Source organism: Monodelphis domestica, chromosome 4, assembly GCF_027887165.1.
Source record: "Monodelphis domestica isolate mMonDom1 chromosome 4, mMonDom1.pri, whole genome shotgun sequence".
Taxonomy (NCBI): Eukaryota; Metazoa; Chordata; class Mammalia; order Didelphimorphia; family Didelphidae; genus Monodelphis; species Monodelphis domestica.
The window spans coordinates 440,222,943-440,247,378 of NC_077230.1; the positions used below are offsets into that span (position 1 = coordinate 440,222,943).

At 34.8% G+C, this 24,436-nt stretch overlaps 1 protein-coding gene across 1 annotated transcript; it reads right to left on the reverse strand.

Annotated features, from left to right (window-relative positions):
- Positions 1–5,167: 5,167 nt before the first annotated feature.
- Positions 5,168–6,109, reverse strand: LOC100027245 (olfactory receptor 14C36-like). Its single transcript, XM_007492519.2, has one exon. The coding sequence runs from the start codon at positions 6,107–6,109 to the stop codon at positions 5,168–5,170; it is 942 nt and encodes a 313-aa protein (XP_007492581.2).
- Positions 6,110–24,436: the final 18,327 nt, after the last annotated feature.

Consider the following 24,436-nt stretch of genomic DNA (forward strand, 5'->3'; position numbering starts at 1 on the left):
AAGGAAGGAAGGAACGAAGGAAGGAAGGAAGGAACGAAGGAAGGAAGGAAGGAAGGAAGATTCACTTAATCCTATACTTCTAGCATTTTTCATAAGGAGTGTTCTATTTTATCTAAAGGTTTTTTCTGACTCTATTGTGATATTAATAGTGTTTCTTTTCATTTTATTACTAATATGGTCAATTATGATGATAGTTATGGTATTATTGAACCAGAACTGAAACACTCAGATATTTGTGATTTTATATTATATTAATATTTATGATACTTGATACAAAAATTTACTTGGAATTTTTTCTTTCAGTGACCTATGAAGTCTTTAATTTTTTTCCTTATCTTACACTACTTAAAGTAATTTCCCAATATGTCTCTTTTTTTTCCTGCAGCTTCTTATAAAAGGGTTTTACATCATTATTTTCCTTGGGAAGAAAAATAATTCATAAATGATTACTCTATATTTTTTCAGATTCAGCTTTCTTTACTTGTGAGTGGGGGCACTTTGCCCTCATAAGTTTCTTTGTTCACACCCTCACTTGGCCTTGGAAATTTTGAGTATCAATCCAGGATGATCAGAAATAATGCAGAAAGTCCACCACTACATGGAAATATTTTTCTCTTCTCTTTCATCTTTCACTGCCCCCATTCTGGAATGTTTTAGAATCAATATTGAATAGCCATATTTTAGAGAGAAGACTCAGAGTAGCTTTGCTGCTTGCCTTCACAATTCATTCCTTTATCACAACCTGGGAAATTTAAATTTAATTTCAGCTATACACATGGAAGTCTCAGTGATACAATGGATACAGTATTGAGCCTTTAGTCAAAAAGACTACTCTTCCTAATTTCACAATATCCTCAAACTGTCCTCACTATACTTGAATATTGGCAGTTTGTCTCAATTTTTGGTTTATTGCAAGTGATTAAAAAAATCTTCATACATTCAGCCACTATTCCCTTTTTTCAGTTTATTAATTAATTTAAAAATTTTCCCCATATTTACAGGATTCATTTTCTCTCCTTTGTCCCTCCCAGAGCCCACAAGCATTTCCATTGGGTTTGAACAAATGTTGCCACTTCATACCTATTTCAATATTATTCATTTTTGCTATAGAGCAATTTTTAAAAAAACCCCAATCCCAAATCATAAACCTACATGTACATGTGATAAGTGAAGTCATATGTTCTTTTTCATTTCACCTCTCATAGTTCTTTCTCTCAAGGAGCTTAGCATTCTTTCCCATCAGTCCTTTAGGAGTTTCCTGACTTGTTGCATTGCTACTAGGAGCAAAGTCCATACATTGAATTTTCCATAATATTTTACTTTCTATGGTCAATGTTCTTCTGGTTCTGCTCATTTCACTCTGCATCAGTTCATTGAGGATCTCCCAGTTAATATGGAAAGCCTCCAGAAAATCAATCCTTACAGCACAATAGTATTCAGTCACCATCATATGCCACAATTTGTTCAGCCATTCCCCAATCAAGGAACACCCCCTTGTTCTCCAAAATTTTATCACTACAAAGAACACAGCTAAGAATATTTTTGTGCAAGTCTTTTTCCAAATTATCTGTTTGGGATACAAACCCAGCAGTGGTGTGGCTGGATCAAAAAGCAGGCAATCTTTTGAAGCCCTTCATGTAAAATTCCAAATTGCCTTCCAGAATGTCAGCCACTATTTCTTACTTCTCTTTCCTTTTGGTTTTGACATTATTTTTCTTCAACATTTGCATCTTCTGTTCCAAATCAAAGACCATACTAGGATTTGTCCTAAATAATTGATTTCTCTTAATTTTTCCTTCTGAGTCCATTTCTTATTATCTTAACATTTATCCTTCATCTTTTTTAAATTTTTAAAATTATTTTACTGATCTTCAGAGGACATTAATGTTTGAGATTATGAACTAATTAAATGGCAGTATTAGTGAAGTAAAGATCTGCTACTCTCAGGTAACAGAAAACTCCATGAGGAGAAATTCCAATATGGCAGTAAAATGGAACATTTTCAGATTTGTTCATCTAGGGAATAATGTGGGGTGGGGGGCAAACTTAAATCAATTGTTGCATCAGTCAGGTTATGCTATATGCAAAGATTAAAAGACATTATTCATATGTATCTATTACATGAGACTTTGAAACGGAGCATAGCTTCTCTTATGAATGTCTATGAAATTTTTGGGAAAGTCATGTTGCTTCTCAAAGAAACTCTCTAAATCTTATATAGGTGATGCAGAACAGCACTTGTAAATTAAGTTATTGTTACTAGGAATTCCATGTTTTACATCTATAGATTCTTAAAATGGCAATTAATATTACCAACTGCACAATGACTTCCTTTTCACCTATAATAAATTAATTACCTACATGGATACGTTAATACAGACATGTATTAACCTTGGTCAGAAGCATTCACTGGAAATCATGATCACCTATTTTTTAAAGTCCTTTGATGTGTGGTCTTAGGTTCTATTTGTAATACTTTCCATTGGCCATCCCATATTTATTAATAATTAATAATGGCATGGAAGAAAAATTTAAAGAATTTAGTTTCAAATATGCTTGTTTATTTTGCTAGCAATCGAGAAGGGTTCTAATATATTGCTTTTTACTATTTGACAGTACGCATTCTCCCACAGGATCACAGGAATTGGGAAGTGATCACTGGAGTTATATAGGGTAGTGTTTTTCCCCAATCCAGATGCAGGAGATTGGTCAAGTCTGCTGAATTGGTATAATAGTCTCTCTCTTCCTCTAAACATTTGCAGGGATTCTAGTTTTCACGATAGCCAGCACTAGTTCTCCTCAATTTATCACCTCAATTGTCTTTTATTCATAGACACCAGTAATCAACATAAATGGCATGATACCGTAACAAAACTAAATCTAACCTTGTCTCAAATGGAATGAAGTCTTGAAGAGAACCCTGACCTAGCCCTCCATTCCTCACCCTCTCATGGCCACCATTTTTCTAAGTAAATCTTTTGAGGTTAAAAACCCAGGACTTTGGGGAAGTTTCTATGCAGATTCTTCTTGGTCTTTGATTCTCCATGAGGAGGAGCAAGCTGGTCTTGACAGAGAAATTACTTTTTTCTTATGTTTAATACTCATATATAGAAAGATAAAAAAGATATTTATATATGATATGGGGGATAAGGGTCCCCCTCCAAATCCCTAGAGGAATACCAGGTCAAAGATTCCATGAGGAATTTCCTAATCCTGGACCCCTGCACTGATGACAGAAGAAGGTCATTACTGGTGATACCAAAGAGAAGTCTGAAGAAAGAAATGATTCTCTGCCTCTTCTTTTGGATACATTTACACTAGTTTTTATGATAGGGGTCTTAGCACAGAGGGATACCATTTTTTTGGCATCTCAAACATCACTAGGTTCCACAACCTCAATACCTCAACCACCCACTTCTCTATACACTAAAAGATGTTTACCACTATCATTGTATGTATTGTTTCCTCTTTAACCCAGATCTGAATAAATAGGTTGTAGTGCTACCTGCAATCCACCACTTCCTCACCTTCTCTGTGACATTTGTTCCTCTCTTATCTTTTTTATATGAGATAATTGTTCCATTTTCAAACTTTCTATCCTGTTATATTGTTATATTTGATTCCTTCCATGATAATCAACTTGAGTTCAAGTCTTTTGTCCCTGAATTTGAACTGAAGAGAAATCACAAATATCTCAGGGATGTGAGGAAGTTTCCATTTTCAACTCGTTTTTCTCCACTACATAGAAAATCCTGGAAAGAAATTAAATTAATATGATGTTCATATGAAAATATTAATGCCAATAGAAAAATTACATACAAACAAACCTGTCAGAGTATTCATCTTTAGGGATACAATAGGATGAAGAAAGTTTTTATTAGAATTTTTTCAGTTAAGGATAAGAGAGTCAAGAAAGTAACATCTTTACCAGCTATATTGTTTGTTTGATTTAAACATAATATTAAATTTTTTATTCAAGTGTTTTTTCCAGATTCCAGAAAAAGGGTTGTTTTTTATCAATAAAAATTACCAGCTAGGTATTTAATGAATGATAGATTGTATAAGAACTCAGTTGCTCAGTTTTAAATGATGATGTAGACTAAAGAATATCTAGAGAAACACTGATATATTTATGTCAACTATGTGTATAAGTAATTAGCTGGGTTTGGAAAATTACCTTTTACTGGGAGTTTCCCCAAAGGTGCTCAGATCACATTATGTCTCTAATATTCACAGCAATAAATATCCTCACTTTCAAAGAATCAAAATATAGAGAATATGACAACTCATAAAACCCATATCCAGAAAAATTATGATTCCACAATAGATAATTCTTCACTTATAGTAAGATATGTTGACCTAAATACAAGGATTCAACTAAGAAATATATTTGATTTTATGCCATTTATAGCCATCATTCTTGATGAACAAACTCCAACAGATAAGGAGATTTTAGTGATGAGAGAATGTAATTTCTCTGATCCATCTAATACCAGTAGGAATTACTCATTTGTTTGATATGGCAAATTATGATGGCATTTTTAAACAGGAAGTCAATTCTTTGCACTATTCTGCTCTTTCAATTAGCCATGAACAGAGCCCTTGATGTTATTCTTTCAGTCTTTCAGCTCATGATTACAAATGTCGTGAAATGGATGGTGAAAATCCATTGGACCTTGAAGCTCAATAAAACCCATACCTGACTAATTTTCTCACTGAAATAGAGCCTGCATTTCTGCTTCCTGTTGATCATTCCATCATTATCTCTAAGTCCAAGGAACAATCAGATATCTTTCATTTTTCCCTTTGATTTTATTCTGATATTTTAGGCTAAAATTTGTGGTATATGCACCTCAAAAAAAAAAACCCTGAGTCATTTTGGGCCTTATTTATATATCATGAACAGTGCAGACAAAGGCTTTAGTCCAAGAAAATTACATTAATTGGAAGTCTCAAATATACTCCAAATGTTACAATTTTGCTGATATCAATGACAGTATAGTCAATTCTAAAGGATTTTTAACAATTTTGAATAGGCATTCATTTGTAACCACCAACACACAAATAGCAAACCACAAACCAACAAAAACACCCAAAATACATCTATATGTCAGCTTTTTCCTAAATGAATCAACTAGGTTAAAAAAGACTGAGAAAGAACTACCATTTATGCTTTATTTCTCAATGAAATAGTTCTTGTCATTAATATCCTTATAGCACCTTTTATCTGCTTATTCCATAGACTATATATAATGGGGTTCAGAAAGGGTGGTATTACAGTATAAAATACAGAAAGAATTATATCCTTAAAAGACCCAGAATCTGAAGGTGGTTGGAAATATACATAAGAGGCTGAAATGAGAAATAAAGAAACCACAGTGATGTGGGGGATGCAGGTCGAGAAGGCTTTTTTCTGGTCTTCTTTTACAGGAAACTTGAGCACAGTGGAAAATATACGAACGTAAGATGTAATAATGAAGGTATAACAGCCAGTGCCAACCACCAAATCAGAAACAATTAAGGATAACTTATTGCTAAAAGTGTCTGAGCAAGAGATCCTTAGCAGAGAGGGGATGTCACAGAAGAACTGATGGACCAAATTGGATTGGCAGAATGACAAGCGAAACGTGTAACCAGTGTGGAAACCTGCGTACATGAAGCCAGTGATCAAGCAGGTTATGGTCATCTGCATGCAGACTCGGGGACTCATGATCACTGGGTAGTGGAGAGGCTGGCAGATGGCCACATAACGGTCACGAGCCATGACAGTGAGCAAAGTAAACTCTACATATGCCATGAAAACCACTAGGAATACCTGAGCTGCACAGCCTGTAACTGAAATAATCCTGTTGTTCACAAGGGTGTTAACCGATGCCTGGGGAACAGTTATTGAGAGGTAGCAGGCATCCACCATGGACAGATTCCTCAGGAAAAAGTACATGGGCGTATGGAGTCTCCTGTCAAAGGTTGTGATGATGACAATGAGGAGATTCCCCATCAGGCCTGCAGAGTAGATGAGAAACAGAAGGAAAGAATAGAAGATCTGGAGCTCTCGAACGTCAGAAAACCCCATGAGGAGAAATTCAGTTGCAGTAGTAAAATTGGACATTTTCAGACTTGTTCATCTAGGAGGTAACGCAGGTAGGACAAGGAGCAATCAGTCAATCCATCGATGAGCAGTTATTAAGGACATCCTTGAGATTTTGACAGTCAGCATGACCTGTACTATGTTTTGGTTGTTTATCCTTGAACAAGATAAATCACTTCTCAAGGAAAATCTCTAAGACTTATAGAGGAAATGCAGACATGGACTGTTTAAGGAAGTTTCTATTCCTGAGAATCCAATCTAATAAACGTACAAGCAAAGTAATCTTACTGAGGACCTTATATTGGTTTCCTTTTTTCTTATATGGTATTGATTACTCATGACTAAATAATCATTGCAGATAATTTGACCTGGACAGAAACCAACAAGGAAAATAAGTCATTTTTTTAATGCTTCAGGAGTAGTCTTTGCCTCTCCCCATATTCCTTTCCTGACCATTTCATCTTCTTTTAATAGGTAAGAATATTATAGAAGAGAAAGTCAGAAACTTATTAAGACTTAGTTTCAAATCTTCTGGTGCTGATAGTGGAGAAGGGGACTAAATCTTTTCCTCCTCCCACTGTCCTCTATAAATGCTCCCAATGATTGGTAGAAAAAATTAGAAGTAAACGGTTGTGATATATTCAATAGCATTTTCCTTTATCCAGGGGCAGGAGAATGATGAAGGCTGCTGTCCCATTCTGATATCTCTCTGCTCCTCTGAATACTTTCACTTAATCTAATTTGCACCATAGTTGATCATCAGCTCTTCTAATCTTGGCAACTCAATTGTCTTCCATTAAGAGTCCTCAGGTAATCAACATGAGTAGCTATCATGCCCAGCTAGACATTTGACTATGGGAAACTGTCCTGGAACTCCATTCCTCAATCTCAAATTGGCATGAAAGCCTCTTTCAAGTTTAAACAATCAGGCTTTTCAGACAGTCTAACCTGATTCTTCTTAGCCACTAATTCTCCAGTGTACCACTATGAAAGGGAAGCAAGCAGATTTTGACTAAGGAAGGATTGTTGAACACTTATGATGTAGGTATGAAAAAATTTGAGATATAGATATCATTTTTTAAAATTACAACCCTAAAATTTGTCCCACTTTTTTGCACCTCTGCCATCCACTGAGGTGACAGAAATAAAATCAATTATCTTCTGTATAGTCCTGCAAAAGATATTCCCATATTAGTTAGAAGATATATAGAGAAAGAGTGAAAACAAGAAAGAATGAAAGAGAGAGAAATGAAGGAAAAAAGGAAAGAAGGAAAAGAGGGAGGAAAAAGAAAAGAAATTGTATCATTCAAACTCACTGTATCTTAATTTGGACACGGCTACAGGTCTCCATGCTGTTAACTTATCTAATTTGAGTTTCTCAGGAATTCTCTTATTGAATTCCTCAGGCATGGCAAAGAACTCAAGAATTTCTCTAGCTGAGGCTGCATCCGCAGACCATCATAAAAATTACATTGTTCAATGGACCTCATAATTCAGTTCTGCTTGTTTAGGAAGTAATCCTCTCACTCTCAACCATCCCTATTATATTTTTAGCTTTGGTTAAATAGCACGTTTAATATGGTAGCCCCAGTGGAGAAACTTCACCTTTGTAGAAATTCCCTGAGTTGCCTTTGGGACAGAGTCCCTGATGTCCAGGACAATTCAGAGAGCCAGAGATGATAGAACTGAGGTAATTATTTCTGTATTGGGAAGGACATGTTGCCAAGTTAAGTCCATTTAGAAGAAATGTGTTTGGAATTCTAGAGACATTAATTATTGTTTATATGTGTAAATACATTTCATGACTAAGGACATCATTATCTTGCTGACTCCTTCCAAAGAATAGAAGTCCCATTCACCCATAATTTAAAAGCTTAAAAATGATAAATTCAAGGTTATTGGGCATTTATTTGTCTCATTAGCTCTGCTGGAACAAATACACGTGGCTCAGGTGTTAGGTCTGACTGACATACATGTGAGAATTTGCTGTAAAATGTTTTGAAGTATATTTTACTTTTTGCATCACATTTTTGCCTTCTCAAAAAAAAAGATTACTAAGGAAATCTACCAATAAAGTAAAGATATGTGACAGATTGTATGACATTTTTAACCCACCATCCTCACTGTACTATTAAGAAGAAAATTTTATGATGCAGAATATTTGGTTAGTGTGGTCATTTAGGCTTATCTTTGTTTATATCCATCATTTGATCTTAAAGAAAAATAATATTTTCTTACATTAACATAACAGCTTATTCAGCTACTTTTCTCCATTTTGATGATGACAAAAAAGTTTTATATGAATATTTTAAATCTACTGTGCCTTGATTTCTATAATTGATCTCTTTGTTGTATGTAGCTATTAAAAATCTAGCAATGTTACACATAATCTAATTCTTTTTCCTGGAAATTCTAAAATGATTTGGAAAAAGATTGGTTACATTAGCATCTCCAACTAAGATTTTTAAAAACCCAGACTTTCCAGTATTAACTGCTATCATCTTTTATAAAACATAATATTTCATGGCTTGTTAATCCTCCATATGATATGTGTGATTCCTTAAATGAAACAACAGGCCAGCAGCATGTAGTAACATCAATCTCTAATATCCCAAAGATATTCCACAGGGCATATGGGCTAAACACCAGAATGATGTAGGGATGATTAAATCAGTAACACCAGTCAAAATAAAATTTAAAGATGGAATACCTCCCAAATTACATCAATACAAACTCAGCAAAGAGGTTGCAACATCTTGGACTGTTGGGGGGTAAGTTTTTCCCTGGAGCTGATTTCAGGTTCCGGCATCTTAGCTAAGCCTCTTTGGAGGTCAGGCTGATTCCTTCCTCCTTCACACTCATAACCTTACTTTCTAGATGTTGTATCTTCCTGCCTGGGTTTTGCTACTAGCCCCTTCCTTCCTCCTTCTCTACTATATCAATTAAATCACCATAAAATTTTGCAGATGACTTGGGTATTTTATTATTTGGGATTTCCCTTGGTGACCACTTAAATTTAGATTTTTTCAGTCTCAACCATAATTTCACCCTTTACATATCATATTTCACATGAGTTGCTATATGGCATTTTTAAAAGCCCATGAACTGATGAATATTTGTCACAATTTTAAAAAATGTAGCAAATCTTTCAGCCTTGGCAAACATATTTTTAAACAAAGTAAAACTTATTTTGGGTTTAGAACATCATCAGGAAATCTAGATATCATTACAAAAATGTGGCAGAGTAGTCTAGGAAAAAAAAACAACTAAAACTGTACTTTTGATGTTGGATAAAGTGAGATGAAGAGTTATAAATGAGAGATGCTCCTTTTTGGGGAGTCTTCTAGGGGTACAATGCCCTGGGATTAACTTCTCAGCTCCTTTGGTATGAGACTGTGATGTCCTATCCAATGTGGGAGGTGGGGATTATGATTTGTATTTCACTTCAGCTCCTAAAATATTACCTTACAGGCAAAATGACCAGAGATTGTTAAATTCTAAAAATCATTTCTAAGGACCCCTTAAAATCAATTTGAGATATTTACCTCATTAGATTTTCCAAAGATTGTCATACAATTGTAGCAATGTTCTGATGGAGTCCATATATCCTCTATGTGACAATTTACAAAGTCCAAACAGAAAAACTGTTTTTATATGGGCTTATTCAATAATGTTTGTTTAGTGTAGTTACAGGTGAAAAGCAACAGAATATAACAGCAGTTAAAACCCAGTACATTAAAATGATTCAGTGTAACCAAATAGTATTGAATGCATTAATATATGAACTTAAAGCCAACAAAATTAAATCTTAAACAAAAAAATCAGTAAAATGCAATAAAATACAGATATTTTTATAAAATATTGGGGTCTGAAATGCCTTAAAATATATAACCTCCAGTCTTTTTAAGGTTCCTTGTTTTTTTTTTAATTAATTATCCATTTAGATGCCTATTGTCAGAAGGCAGAAGATTGGTAAGGGTAGACAATGGGGGTTAAGCGACTTGCCCAAGGTCACACAGTCAGGAAGTGTCCGAGGACAAATTTTAACCCAGACCTACCATCTCCAGGCCTGTCTCTCAATCCACTGAGCCCCTGAGTTGCCTCCCCATAGTGAGGATGGTTTTTTGGAATCTCAAATTAGGCCAAAGAATTGTAGGAAGTTGAAATTCTCTCCTGAATCTCAGGTGAGCTAAGTAAAAGAATCAATGCAGTCAAAAGATATCCTTTTAAAGAAGCCATGCTTGTAAGTTCCTGTTTGTAAAAGTATCTAACTTCTCTTCATTCTCCCCCTCTGTGATCCCCTGTCCCCTGCCCCCTGCCATGTGGAGGCTAAGGAAAGAACACCCCCATTTTCAACAGTTTGTTTTTGATCCTGAAGTAATTGGCTCTGCTACCAGCAGCCTTCTGGGTCAGAGGCCAGAGTTGCTGGGGCTGGGGATAAGCTGGGCCAGGTGTGTGAGAAAGAGGGCAGAAGCAGGAGCCAAAGCCAGAGCCACAGCCAGAGCCAGAGCCAGAGTGGGCTGGTCCAGAACCAGGTGAGAACAATCTGTGTCCGGATTGCAGAAGCGCAGAAGCAGGCAGCAGCTGGGCGCAGGCAGGGCTAGGGCTGAAGCCGGAGAGTGATCTTAGGAGGAGCAGATGGCTGCAGGCAGGAGCAAGGTAAGCAGGCAAGCAGGCAGGAGGGAGATGAGTCAAGAGGCTTTGCTAAAAAGCCTTGGATAAACAAACCTTAGAAATCATTATCTAGGCTATCTTTAAAAAAAAATTGAGAAGTTCTCATCCAGTCTAGTGGTTGCCATTTACTGTAAGTTAATTAGTTTCTCGACTAAAAAAAGTATTATAATTTTATAAGGTTTATTAAGATTATTAGAAATCAAGGAAATAAGAAAATACAAACTAAGAAAAGCAAGTGCCTAGGGCTGAATAACCCATTCACAGCCACTTACTCTACATCTTGAATAGCAGGTATAGAGATGTGTGTGTTCAGAAGCAGAATAAGAGCATCTCTGGAGGCAGAGAACCCTTTAAATAAAAATTCTGTTCTCGCACTCAGGTAATAATTCAGGTAAGATTATAGGGAATTCTGGGAAGTACCAAGGACTTCTGGGGATTGAAGTCTGGGGTGCAAATGTCCATTTTTACAACAGCTAAGGAGTAACTAGGCCTGCCTGAGTTGAGCCTGAGGGCTGGAGCAAAATACATAGTATGTTGGCTAGATATCTTACCCTATTCTCTATCTCATTTTTCTTACTATCACTATTTCTATATTTTATGAATAAATTGCTAAATAAATTTCTTTGGAATTAATTAAAATTCCTGGTGACCCTACACTTAAATAATACAGTCCAATCTTTATAAAAAAAAAACCCACACATTTCTACCCCTGACATCACAATTTTCTGGATTGACTCATTACATTTTGAAACAAATTATGTAAATCTTTCAAAATTTTTCTGAAATCATTCTTATCATTTCTTATACCACAATAATATTCCATCATTATCATATACCACAAGTCATTAAGTCATTCCTCAATTTATGGTCAACTGCTCAATTTCTAATTTTTGGTATCACATGAATAGAGCTATTGATAAATGATTGGGTATAAATAGGTCCCTTCCCCTTTTTTGATCTCTTTAGGATATAGAACTAGAAATGGCATTACTGGATTAATGAGTTTGCACCATTTTATAGTCCTTTGGGTACAATTCTCAGTTACTCTCCAGAATTTATTTACTCATTTTAAAAAATATTTTCCATGTTTACATGATTCATTTTCTTCTCCTCCCCCTTCTTTCCCCCCACCCAAAGCCCACAAGGAATTCCACTAAGTAGTACAAATATTGTCACTTAATACCTATTTCAATATTGTTCATTGTTACTATAGAGCAATTTTTTAAAAACCCTAAACCGCAAATCACATACCTACATATACATGTGATAAGTGATGTCATATGTTCTTCTTTTTCATTTCAACTCCCATAGGTGCTTAGCATTCTTAATGTGCTTAGCATTCTATCCCATAAGTCCTTTAGGAGTGTCCTGGCTTTTTGCTTTGCTACTAGTAGCAGAGTCCATTATATTGAATTGTTCCATAATGTTTTACCTTCTAGGTACAATGTTCTTCTGGTTCTGCTCATTTCACTCTGCATCAGTTCACTGAGATTCTCCTAGTTCATGTGGAAAGCCTCCAGATCATCAATCCTTCCAGCAGAGTAGTATTTCATCATCATCATATGCCACAATTTGTTCAGCCATTCCCAAATCAAGAGACACTCCCTCACTTTCCAATGTTTTGCCACCTCAAAGAGTGCAGCTATGAATATTTTTGGATGTCTTTTTCTTCATTATTTCCTTGGAGTACAAACCCAGAAGTGTTATTGCTGTATCAAAGGGTATTCATTCAAAGCCCGTTGCACAACATTCCAAATTGCCTTCCATAATTTCAACCACTATTTCTTACCTCTCATTCCTTTTGATTTCATTGATATATTTTTTTTTCTTTTGTATTTGCACCTTTGGTTGCAAATAAAGACCATGCTAGTATCTGACCTAAATAATTGCTTTGTTTGTCTTAATTTTCCCTGAGTCCATTCCTTATTATCTTAACATTTTCCTTGATTCTTTTTAAAATTTTAAAATTATTTTATTGCTCTTTGGAGCATTTTGTTGTTTGAGATTATGAATTATTTAGATGGCCATAGCAGTGAAGTCAAGATCTGCTACTCTCAGGTGACATAAAACCCCATGAGGAAAAATTCAGTAATAGCAAGAAAATGGAACATTTTCAGATTTATTCATCTAGGGAATAGCCTGGGATGGGGAGCAAGTAGAAATCAATTGTTGTATCAGTCAGGCTATGCTACATGAAAAGACTGAAAGACATTATTTATATGTATCTATTACATAAGACTTTGAGAAGCAGCATAGCTTCTATTATGACTGTCTATGAAATTCTTGGGCAAGTCATGTTACTTATCAAGGAAATCCTCTAAATCTTATATAGGTGATGCAGAACAGCACTAATAAAGAAAGTAAATGTTACTGGAAATTCCATATATTAAAGATATATATGGTTAAAACAATAATTAATATTAACAACTGCACAATGACTTCCTTTTCAACTATAATAAATTAATTACCTACATGGATACATTAATACAGACAATCTAACCTTGGTCAAAAGCATCCACTGGAAATGATGATCACTTAATTTTTTAAGTTCTCTGAGATGTGGTCTTAGGTTCTATTTGTATTACTTTCCATTGGCCATCCCATCTTTATTAATAATTAATAATGTCATGGAAGAAAATGTAAAAAGCTTAGTTTGAAATATGCTGGTTTCTTTTGCTAACAATGGAGAAGGGTTCTAATATATTGCTTTTTAAGACTTCACTATATACACTCTCCCACAGAATCAAAGAAATTGTAAGTGATCACTGGAAATATATATATATATATATATACACACACATTAGTATTTTTCCCTAATCCAGATGCAAGAGAATGGTGAAGTCTGCTGAATTGGCCTTATATTCTCTCTTCCTCTAAACATTTGCAGGGCTTCTGGTTTTCACTATAGCCAGCACTAGTTCTCCTAAATTTATCACCTCAATCATCTTCTATTCATAGACACCAGTAATCAACATAAATGACATGATACCATAACCAAACTAAATCTAACCTTGCCTCATATGGAATGAAGCCTTGAGAAGAACTCTGACCTAGCACCCCATTCATGAACTTCTCATGGCCATCATTTTCCTGAATAAATCTTTTGAGGTTAAAAACCCAGGACTTTGGAGAAGTTTGTATGCAGATACTACTTGGCCATTGATTCTCCATGAGGAGGTGCAACCTGGTATTGACAGAGAGACTTCTTTTTTCTTATTTTTAATATTCATATAGAGAGAGATAAAATATATTTATATATGATATGGGGGAGTAGGGTCACCTGGACACCCCAAATCACTAGAGGTATCCCAGGTCAAATATTACATGAGGAATTTCCTAATCTTGTACCCCTGCACTGCTGACTGAAGAAAGTCATCCCTAGTGCAACCAGAGATGTCTGAGTAAACAAAGGATTCTCTGCCTCTTCTTTTAGATACATTTGTACTAGTTGTATAATAGAGGTCTTGGCACAGAGGGAGACCTTCTGTTTTCATCTGAAACATTACTAGATTCCTCAAGATAGGCAAGTCACCCACTTTTATGATCAGGACATCATGAATGATGTCCTGTGCTTAGGCTCCCAGACTCCAAGGCACCTCATGATGTCACCTAATCCCCCCTGTTAATCCCCCTTGTATTCCCCTTCCCTATCTTTCCCTCAAAGTCACATAAACACTATACTTTTAGGATATAAAATTTCTGCACTCCTCTTCAGTTTGACCATTGTACCTGCCTCCCAGGCATTCAACTTAATACATTTCCCTTTTTTTTAAAGATAATTGATAGAACCTGGTCAGTTCTTTGAAAAGAGCATCTTCCTAGCCCAGATTAATATCAAGCTCTCCCACAAAAAATGTATATGTCAATGTTAATTTTTTCAATTCTTGATTTTATTATACGTTACTATTCCACAGCCATTAAAAGGGCCCCAAATCCATTACATATCTATCAATCCAGCCAAGCAGAAAATATTGACACATTAATTAACAAGAAATAAAAAGAGAATGGAGGAAAGAAAAGAATGAGGGAGAAAGGAATGGATGAAAGAAGAAAAAAGGGAGGGAAGGAATTAATAAATAAAATGAATGAGCAAATGAAGTAACAAAGGAAAGAAAGAAGGAATGGAGGAAGGAATGGAGGAAGAAACAGGAAGGAAGGAAGAAAGGAAGGGAAGAAAAAAGAAAATCATAGGAAGAAGGAAATGAAGAGAGAAAAAAAGTTAACAGTCAAATTTATTTTATCTTAACTTAGATGTAACTAGAAAGCTCTGTGCTATTAACTTATCTAATCTGAATTACTTGGATAGTATTTCTGAATTCCTATGGCATGGAAAAGATCTCAAGAATTCCTTTATTCATTATGCACCAGCATCCCTTTATAAATGCTCTATTGTTGTTTGACCCTCATAATTCCATTCTGCTCTTTAGTGAAGTAATTCTCTACTCCTCAATTATCCCTATTATAGTTGTAGTTTCGCTTAAACAGTATGTTGGATGGTCCTTTATGGGCCAACTATACCTTTGTAAAGTATCCCCTCAATTGCCTTGGGAACAGTGTCCTGTGTAATTGGAAATCTTGTGTCTTTGAACTATATTTCCCAGGAGGCCACTGACTTCCTGTCATTACATGCTGATGGAGATAAATACAGTGCTCTTTCATGGCTAGCTCTCTTTCCTTCCTGCATCAGGACATTGGTGGAGTGAGCTGTTTGAGTTTTAAGTTGAGTTGTACATTAGACATGGGCTTGTGCTTTTATTTTGTTACCTATTTATATCATTACTTTTAATGATCATTTATAAGTCTTATATATTTGAACTTATTATACATTAATTTAATTTTTATAGTCCCAAATGTCCAACAAAATTCAGAGAGCCGGAGATCATGGTCCTAAGGCAAATGTCTCTAGATTGGGAAAGGCATATCTCAAATAAATTCCGCTAAGAAGAATTAGAACTGGAAAAAGATCTAAAAATTTACTGAAGAATATAACACTTAAAAAATCAGAATTTGGGGGGGTAGTTGGGTGGATCAGTAGATTGAGAGCAATGCTTAGAGATAAAAGGACTGGTTCAAATCTGATGTCAGACACTTCCTAGTTATTATCCTGGGCAAGTCACTTAACACCCATTGCCTATCCTTTATCACTCTTCTGACTTGGAACCATTACAAAATATTGATTTCAAGATAGAAGATTTAAAGATTAAAAAATAGAAATAGTCAAGGGGAATCTAATGACTTCTTAAGATAATAAGAAAAACATTTAAAAAAAGTAAAACAAAATAAAAAGAAGAAAATGTAAAATACTTCATTATAAAAATAAATGTCTTAGAAAACAGATTGGAGAGACTATGAGAATTGTTGAAAACCCCCTATATAAGAAAAAGCAGAATCTTTTGAGGATCAATCCTTTTGAAAAAATCCTTTTGGAGAATCTCTTGAGAGAGGCTCTGGAGAAGGGAAGCTCTTGGAGGACAATCTCTAAGGAGGTCTCGCTGGAGCTCCTCTGAGGGGACTCTGTCCCTCTGGAGGCTCTTGAGAGAGGCCCTTTGAAACAGTCTCTGGCTGGAAGGCTCTTTGAGGAGGACTCTGGCTGGAACTCTCTCTGAGGAGACTCTGTCACTAGAATCCTTGCTTAGACAGACCTTGTGGTGAGTGATAAAAGACTGACTGACTGATCTCTCTCTCTTAAGACTCAGGTCTAGGCCATGTTGTCTTAAAGCCCTTCATACTTATTTCCTTTTTCTCTCTTTCTCTCTGTTCTTTAATTCCTCATTGTATTATTAATTAAATTATCTATAAAACCCAGTTGACTTGGGTATATTCATAATTGGGAATATTTCCCTGGGGACCACCTTATATTTGATTTAAAACCAAGACACTGTAGTGAAACATATTTTCTGCAGTCACAATTTACTCACCCACTCTTATATCTACTATACTTTATAACTTCCACACTTTTAAATATAACAATAAACAATTTCAATTAGTGAAATAAATTTACTGCTGAATAATCACATTAAAAAAAGAAACATGAATTCAAAAACTTATAGTGAAGGTGAGGAGAGATTAGAAGGCTGATAATATTAGAAACCTAGTCTCATGAAATCTGAATCAGAGAACAAACAATATATACACCTAGCATAGTAAAAATTTTCTTAACTGAAAGAGAAATAGGAAGGTGGGGTTGGATAATGGAGAGGCTCTTAGAGGTGTATACAAATTGAGATGTGAAAAGACAAAGAGATAAATAAGGGAGAGACCCTTTCAAGGGTGTGTAGATTAAGAAAAAAAGAGAACAAAGGGATAAAATATAAGAGAGGCTCTTAGAAGAGTGGATAAATTAAAAATTAGGAGTAAGGGAAAGGAACAAAGAGAGAACTGAGGGAATAAAAAGAACCCTCAGAGAGATGAGTTGATTTAGAATTGTTGTGGGGTGAAGAGGTGCATCTCTTCAGTTTGGGAAGGAAATAAGAGAAATAAGAGTAAATAGTATGAAGGGCCTTGGCCAAATGGCTGAGGCCTGAGCCTTAAGAGAGATTAGTCAGTCTTTAATCACTCACCACAAGATCATCCTAAAGCAAAACTCCAGTCCTTAACTGAAATCCTCAATTCCTGAACTGAGTTCAGAGACCCAGCTCCTCCAACTAACTTCAAGCTCCAACTAAGTTCAGAGAGCCAGCTCCTCCAAACTAATTCCAAACTCCCCAACTAAGTTCAGAGAGCCAGCTCCTTTTAAAGAGTAATTTCTCTTATGCCACCTCCCCTAAATTTTCACATCTACCAATCACAGTAGACATTATCTCCAGGACTGTCCATTCTTAGTTCACATCTGCTTTTGTTATCACCTTCTCTGATTAGATTATATCTTCTGAGTATTTCACATCTCTTTGCTAAGCTTGTCCTTTGTAAGTTGCTTGATCTTTTTAGTGATTAATTTAACCTTTATAGGTACTTAGTACCCTTTTGTATTAGATCTAAAAATAAACCTAGCTTAAGGGTTTTGCTTCACTATAAGTATGAGTTCAGGACTTTTCATTGTTCAGTAAGGAGTTTGCATCTTTATCTCTCCCTAAGGCACTGTCTGAGAAGGGTGGAGTAATTTTAAAATTCCCAATACATTCCTGATCAAGTACCTTAATTTGTTACAATAATGGAATAGCCTTAACCAAATGTTATAAGGTATAGTCTGAGCAATTTTAAGATTCACAGCACCATTTTAAATACCTTTGGGTACAGTTACAACTTGCTCTCCAGAATGGTTGGATCAGTTCAAAACTCCACCAATAGTGCATTGCTATACCAATTTTTCCTTACTCTATTCAATATTTCTAAATTTCTTTTTATATTTTTCCATGGAACTATCCAATGGGTTTGAGGTATTACCACAGTCTTGCTTTAAGTTACATTTCTACAACCAATAATGATTTGAAACATTTTATATGATTTTTATCAAAAACTTCCTCCTTATATCTTTGATCACTAATCAATTGAGGAATAACTTTTCTTTTTAAAACTTGACTCAGTTCTCTATCTGAGAAATGAGGCTTTTTTCAGAGATATTTGCTATCAAAATTTCCCTCAGTTTTCTATTTAACTTCTAATTTTGGTCACATTGGATTTGTTTTCATGAAAACTGTTTAATGTAATGTAATCAAAGTTGTCCATGTTACTTCTCATATTCTTCTCTATCTCTTGTTTTCAGTTTTTCCCTTTTACATTGATCTGACAGGTAAAGGATTTCAGACTTCCATAAGTTGCTAATGATATGACACTTTATTTCAAAATCATTTCTCATTTTGACCTTATCTTGGTATACAGTACCATAAGGTTTTCCAGTTTTCGCAATTATTATTTTGTCAAATTGTAAATTTTTGCTCCAAAGCTTGGATCTTTGGGTTTATCAATACTAGATTGCTATGATCATTTACTATTTTGTATTGTTTACCATCCCTTTATTTCTTAGCCAGTACTATATTTTTTCAATAATTATTGTTCTATAAAACAATTTGAGATCTGTTACAGCTAGGCCATCTTCCCTCTATAAAAGTTAAAATTAAATCTCAATAATAATATTATATTTTAAGACATTCATTAATGCTTTTTAGAAATCAATGAATAAAGAAGATTGAACATAAAGACCACATGCCCATGGCTGGTTATCCATTTTTTAGTCCACCTCACAAACCACCATCAATATTGATTCTATGGCAGAGAGGTGGAGCCTGCAAAGTCCACACCCATTATTCTCTGTCTACAGGAAGTATGTAATAACAGGAAGTTGGTGGGCTCTTAGGATATGTAGTTCTTTTTTTGGGTAACATTATTTTCAATCAGACACTTCACATTTTTTCATTAATTCCTTGGTTTTTCTTAATCTTTCATCCTTCCATATGAATTTTTAAAGTTATTTTTCTACATGAAATAATTTTTGGTAGCTGGATTATGAAATTGAATAAAGTTATTCAGGTATAATTATAATTTTATTACAATGGCTTTGCCTAACTTTAAATACTGAAGGTTTTCCCAATTGTTTAGATCTCACTTCATTTGTGTGAAAAGTGTTTTGTAGTTGTGTTCCTACAATACTTATATTTATCTTGGCAGGTAGAACCAGATGCCCCATCCAGGTATTGTATTTGTCTAGTTATTTCCAGTGAAATTTCTATTCTATTCCTATGGTTCACTTTGTTTATTATATTTTAGGTTGATTTATTTTATATGTTGCAATTTGGCTAAACTTAATAGTGAATGCAACTAATGGTTTAGTTGTTTTTCTAGAATTCTTTAAATATATCATCATATACTCTGCAAAGATCAATAGTTTAGTTTCCTCATTGGCTATTCTAATTCCTTAAATTTCTTTTTATCTTATTGCAATAGTAAGCATTTCTAGAACAATATTGAATAATAGTGGGTTAATGGGTATCCTTGAATCTCCCCTAATCTTATTGAGAAGTTTCTTAGCTTATCTGCACTATAGGTGATAGTTTTAAATATTGACTAATCATTTGAAAGAAAGATTCACTTAATCTTATACTTTCTAGCATTTTAATGAGGAGTGTTTTATTTTATACAAAAGTTTTTTCTGACTCTATTGTGATATTCTCTGGGTTTCTTTTCATTTTACTACTAATTTGGTCAATGTGATAATAGTTGTGGTAATATTGAACCAGCACTGAACTACTCAGATATTTGTGAATTTATATAATATTAACATTTATGATACTTGATGCAAAACTTTCCTTGGAATTTTTTTTCTTTCAGTGACCTTTGTAATCTTTATTTTTTTTAATTTTTCCTTATCTTTACAATATTTAAAGTAATTTCCCAATATGTCTCTTTTTTTCTGAAGGATTTTATTAAGGCATCTTATTAAGAATTAATGTATTCATTATTTTTTCATGGGAAGAAAAATAATTCATAAATATTTTTTTTTCAGATTCAGATTCCTTTACTTGTAAGTGGGGGCACTTTGCCCTCATTAGTTTCTTTATTCACACCCTCACTTGGACTTGGGACTTTGAGCATCAATCCAGGATGATCAGAAATAATGCAGAAAGTCTGCCACTACATAGAAACATTTCTCTCTTTTCTTTCATCTTTCACTGCCCCCATCCTGGAATATTTTAGAATCAATATTGAATACCAATATTTTAGAGAGAAGACTCAGAGTAGCTTTGCTGCTTGCCTTCACAACTCATCCCTTTTCCTCCTCCTGGGAAATTTAAGTTTAATATCGGCTGTACACATGGAGGTGACTGAGTGATGCAATGGATAGAGTACTTAACCTTGAGTCAAGAAGACTACTCTTCTTAAGTTCAAAATATCCTCAAGCATTTACTGTCTTTGCTGTCCTTGTATATCTGGGATTTGGATCAATTTTTGGTTTATTGCAAGTGATTAAAAAATCTTCAATCAGACAATATTTCTTTTTTTCAATTTATTAATTTATTTATAAATATTTTCCATATATACATGATTCATTTTCTCTCCATTCCCCCCTCCCAGATCCCACAAGCATTTCCACTGTGTCGAACAAATGTTGTCACTTTATACCTATTTCAATATTATTCATTTTTTCTATGGAGCAATTTTTGAAAAAGCCTAAACCACAAATCACATACCTATATATACATGTGATAAGTGAAGTCATATGTTCTTTTTCATTTCAACTCTCATAGTTCTTTCTCTCAAGGAGATTAGCATTCTTTCCCATAAGTCCTTTAGGAGTGTCCTGACTTGCTGCATTGCTACTAGGAGCAAAGGCCATTACACTGAATTGTTCCATAATGATTTACATTCTGTGTACAATGTTCTTCTGGTTCCCCTCATTGCACCCTGCATCAGTTCATTGAGGTTTTCCCAGTTCATATGGAAAGCTTCCAGATCATCAATCCTTACAGCACAATAGTATTCAATCACAATCATATGCCACAATTTATTCAGCCATTCCCCAATTAAGGGACACCCCCTTTTTTTCCAATATTTTATCACCATAAAGAAGACAGCTATGAATATTTTTGTGCAAGTCTTTTTCCTAATTATCTCTTTGGGATACAAACCCAGCAGTGCAGTGGCTGGATCAAAAAGCAGGCAGTCTTTTCTGGCCCTTCATGTGAATTTCCAAATTGCCTTCCAGAATGTTAGCCACTATTTCTTACTTCTCTTTCCTTTTGATTTTATTGACATATTTTCCTTCAACATTTGCATCTTCTGTTCCAAATCAAAGACCATACTAGGATTTGTCCTAAAAAATTTCTTTGTCTTAATTTTCCCTATGAGTACATTCCTTATTATCAACATTTTTCTTTGATTTCTTTTAAATTTTTTAAATCATTTTATTGGTCTTCAGAGCATTTAGATGTTTGAGATTATGAACTAGTTATATGGTCATATGAGTGAAGGGAAGATCTGCTACTCTCAGGTGCCAGAAAACCCCAGGAGGAGAAATTCAGGCATAGCAGTAAAATTGAACATTTTCAGATTTGTTCACCTAGGGAATAGCCTGGAGTGGTGGAAAAGCAGAAATCAATTGTTGCATGAGTCGGGCTATGCTACATGCAAAGACTATCAGACATTATTCATATGTATCTATTACAAGAGACTTTGAGAATCAGCATAGCTTCTATTATGACTGTCTATGAAATTCTTGGGCAAGTCATGTTGCTTCTCAAGGAAACTCTCTAAATCTTGTATAGGTGATACAGAACAACACTTGAAGAAGGAAGTTACTGTTAGTGATAATTCCATTTATTAAAGCTATTGATTCTTAAAACAGTAATTAATATTACCATCTGCACAATGACTTCCTTTTCATCTACAATGAATTAATTACCTTTGAGGATACATTAATACAGACAATCTAACCTTGGTCAGAAGCATGCACTGGAAATCATGATCACTTATTTTATTGAAGTCCTCTGAAATGTGTTTTTAGGTTCTATTTGCATTACTTTCCATTGGCCATCCCATCTTTATTAATGATTGACAATGACATGGAAGAAAAATTTAAAGAACTTAATTTCAAATATGCTGGTTCCTTTTGCGTAACAATTAAAAGAGTTGGTTTCATAAACTGTGACCTCAAAGATATGTTTTTATATTAAAAATAATGTGGTTGCCAGGGGAAAATTCTCAAATATGAAATATACCCAAGACAGCTGTGTTTTTATGGAGATTTTAATTAATACAAATAAGGAAATTAATGGAAGGGAGAGAGAGAGAGAGTAAGAGGAAATAATGAGAAAATGGCTAGACCAGCCTAGGCCAGCATGAACCAGACTAAGCTGAAAATCCTAAGAGAGAAATCAGTCAGTCTTTTATCCACTCACCACAAGATTTGTCCCAAGCAAGATTCTAGTGTTCAGAGAGACACCAGTTCAGCATTTGCCAGCTCAATCTCCAGCCATCAAGCCCTTCAAGGCAGCTTTGGCCAGCTGCCTCCTCCAATTCAGCTTTTCCCAGCTAAATCCCCAGAGACCTCTTTTTGACCTCCTTTTAAAGGGAATTTTCTCCTATTTCACCTCCCCTAAGTTTTCACATCTACCAATCACAGTAGATGTTTTCCAAAGGACTGACCATTCTTAGTTCACACCTGAGTAGGCTAAACTTTTGAGTAATTCACACCTGAGTAGACCAAAATCTCTGAGTAAGTTCTCACCTCTTTGTCCCTTGTAAGTTTACAAGTTACCTGACCTTTATAGGTACTTAGAACCCTTTTGTATAATATCTAAAAATAGGCACAGCTTAAGGTCTTTTGCCTTACTATAAGTATAGGTTAAGTACTTTTCATTGTTTAGCAAGGAGTTTACAACTTTATCTTCCTGTAAAGTATGCTTAAGTAGGGGTGGAGTAGAGTTCTCACATTCCTGACTAAGTCCCTTCATTGTTTAAAATGGGGAATGGTCTTAACCAAATCTTATGAAGTAGGGTCTGAGAATTTTTAAGATTCACATTTGCCTGCAATAGAGAAGGGTTCTAATATATTGCTTTTTACTATTTGACTGTACACCCTCTGCCACAGAATCAAAGAAATTATAAGTTATCACTGGAGTTATATATAATAGTATTGTTCCCCAATCCAGATGCATGAGAGTGGTGAAGTTTGCTAAATTGGCCTTATATTCTCTCTCTTCCTCTAAACATTTGCAGGGATTCTAGTTTTCACTATAGCCAGCACTGGTTCTCCTCAATTTATCACCTCAATCATCTTCTATTCATAGACTCCAATAATCAATATAAATGGCATGATACCATAACAAAATTAAATCTATCCTTGGCTCATATGGAATGAAGCCTTGAGAAGAACTCTGACCTAGAATTCCATAACTCAACCTCTCATGGCCACCATTTTTCTAAATTAATCTTTTGAGGTTAAAATCCTAGGACTTTGGGGAAGTTTGAATGCAGATGCTTTTTGGCCTTTGATTCTCCATGAGGAGGAGCAACCTGGTCTTGACAGAGAAACTACATCTTCTTGTGTTTAATACTCATATAGATAAAGATAAAAAAAAGATATTTATATATGAGATGGGGGCACAGGGTCCCCTGGGCATGCCAAATCCCTAGAGAAATTCCTGGTCAAAGATTCCATGAAGAATTTCCCAATCTTGTACCCCTGCACTGCTGACTAAAGAAAGTCATTGCTAATGAAACCAAAGAGATGACTGAATAAAGAAATTATTCTCTACCTCTTCTTTGAAATACATTCACACTAGTTTTTATGATAGGGGTTTTAGCATAAAGAGGTACCATTTTTTTTTTGCATCTCAGACATCACTAAGTTCCTCAACCTCCCATTGCTCTATACACTAAAAGATGTTTACCCTTATTGTTTTTATTGTTCCCTCTTTAACCCAGATCTGATAAAAATAGATTTTAGTGCTACCTGCAGTCTACCACTTCCTCACCTTCCCTGTGACATCTGTTCCTCTCCTAACTTTTTTCATATGAGATAATTGTTCCATTTTAGCTCTTTCTACCCTGTTATATTGTTATATTTAGTTCCTTCCATAATAATCAACTTGACTTCAAGTTTTTGGTCCCTGAATTTGAACTGAAGAGAAATCACAAATATCTCAGGGATGTGAGGAAGTTTCCATTTTCAACTCATTTTTTCTACACAACATAGAAAATCCTGGAAAGAAATTAAATTAATATGATGTTCATATGAAA

Excerpts from the sequence above, each read along its gene's own strand:
- LOC100027245 (XM_007492519.2), bottom strand. The coding sequence starts at position 6,109 with ATGTCCAATTTTACTACTGCAACTGAATTTCTCCTCATGGGGTTTTCT.